Raw genomic sequence first — 1,642 nt, forward strand, 5'->3', positions numbered from 1 at the left:
ACACACACACACACGTACACATGTGCGGCCACACCTGCAGACTCACACACTTATACATACACACTCTCTCACATACACGTACACATTCACACACCTACATACAGACTCTCACATGTAAACACACACACACTCTTTCTCTCAGACATGTACACATTCATACACACGCCTACATACAGACTCACACACGTACACTCACACAGACACACCTACATACAGACTCTCACCCACACACACGTACACACACACAGACAGACACGTACTCTCTCTCTCTCTCACACACACACACACACACACACACACACTGTGCTGTGTCGGAGCAAATGGTGAGGATTCAGGGGGAAAGCTCTGCGCCTGTGTTTGTGACCAGCAGCTGCTGCTGCTCTCTCCCTCTGTCTGTCTCTGCAGGAGAGTCGATCAGTCGCCGGGGGAGCTCCCTGAGATTGTGGCTGACCTCCCGCTGGGCCTCTTGTCCCACGTCGGGCTGGAAGACGTGCCGGGGCAGTGTGACGGCGTTTCCCCGGGCCACGCTGAGCCGGAGGAGGACAGACATCAGGCCTTTTCCATCTACCTGCCTCAGAACAGCAGGCAGTACTGGCACCTGGGGGATCTGCAGGGCCCAGAGAGTCCATCCAGCTTGGGGCCTTCCACCGCCTCCTCCTCCTCATCCAGCGCCCTGGAGGGTGTGGACGGAGAGGCCAGCTTCCCATCGTCGTCCAGTAGCCGCCTGAGCGACACCAGCAGCAGACAGCTGGACACCAGCAGCAGACAGCTGGACACCAGCAGCGGCGGCAGCAGCAGCAGCACCTTGGTGTCATCCTCCTCCTGCTCCTCCCCGCTGGACGACAACGCCCAGGCCAGGAGGCACCCATTCACACCGGGCCCCCAGCTCTCCCCACACCTGCACAGGCAAGGAGCGGCCCCCTCTGAGGCCTGGCACCACCTCAGCTCCAGCAGCCAGGCCTGGGAGCACGGCAACGCCAACAGGCGGCGACCATGAAGGGCAGCTCCGCACCCGCCCACTGACACACACCGCAACAACCCCCCCCCTCCCCCCACCCCCCCCACCCTCACTTTCAGTCACCATCTCCCACCCAAACAGATCCTCTCCCCACACCACCCCCCCCAGGCCTCACAATTTCCAAATGGTGCAGTCGCTCAGCGAGCCGATTCCAGAACGTTCCGTCTCCCCAGCCTCCCTCCTCCCCCCACCACCACCACCACCAACAGGATCAGGAATCTGACCGCTCCGATTACGGGCACGCTTTGATTTTGTGTTTCTGTTGAATTGTTTTGGAAGCAGATTGGGTTTTTATTTGGAGTAAAACTGGTGAACTCTCTCGTCACTCGCCTGGGCACCTCGCTCTTTGGCCGTTGCGTTGGCCCTCTCTCCCGGTGAGGCTTTTCGCGTGCTGCTCCTCGGTATCAGCGTCTCCCCCGGAGAGAAACCCCCCCCCTCCCCATCCGCCCCCCCCTCAGCAGACCTGCCGTCTTTCTGTCTGTTTCTGCGGCTCCCGTCTGACTGGACAGGTCGGGGACGTTAATGCAGTCCAGTGTGACGAGGTGCTGCACAGGAGGCTGCCGGCCCAGGTCTTGGCGTGGAGAGAGGATTGGCTCACCATCGGAAAACAGAGACAAGAGGGTC

The 1,642-nt window shown here is 60.1% G+C and overlaps 1 protein-coding gene across 1 annotated transcript in view; it reads left to right on the forward strand.

Annotated features, from left to right (window-relative positions):
• The window catches only part of LOC122547907 (cell wall integrity and stress response component 1-like), a gene marked incomplete at its 5' end in the record, with an annotated part of 3,009 nt that extends 1,933 nt beyond the window's left edge, over positions 1-1,076 (forward strand). The window contains one exon of the mRNA XM_043686466.1: positions 406-1,076. Coding sequence (XP_043542401.1) covers positions 406-997 — 592 coding nt within the window. The remainder of the gene's footprint in view (positions 1-405) is intronic.
• Between the last annotated feature and the right edge of the window lie 566 nt (positions 1,077-1,642).

Source organism: Chiloscyllium plagiosum, unplaced genomic scaffold, assembly GCF_004010195.1.
Source record: "Chiloscyllium plagiosum isolate BGI_BamShark_2017 unplaced genomic scaffold, ASM401019v2 scaf_9129, whole genome shotgun sequence".
NCBI classification, from domain to species: Eukaryota; Metazoa; Chordata; class Chondrichthyes; order Orectolobiformes; family Hemiscylliidae; genus Chiloscyllium; species Chiloscyllium plagiosum.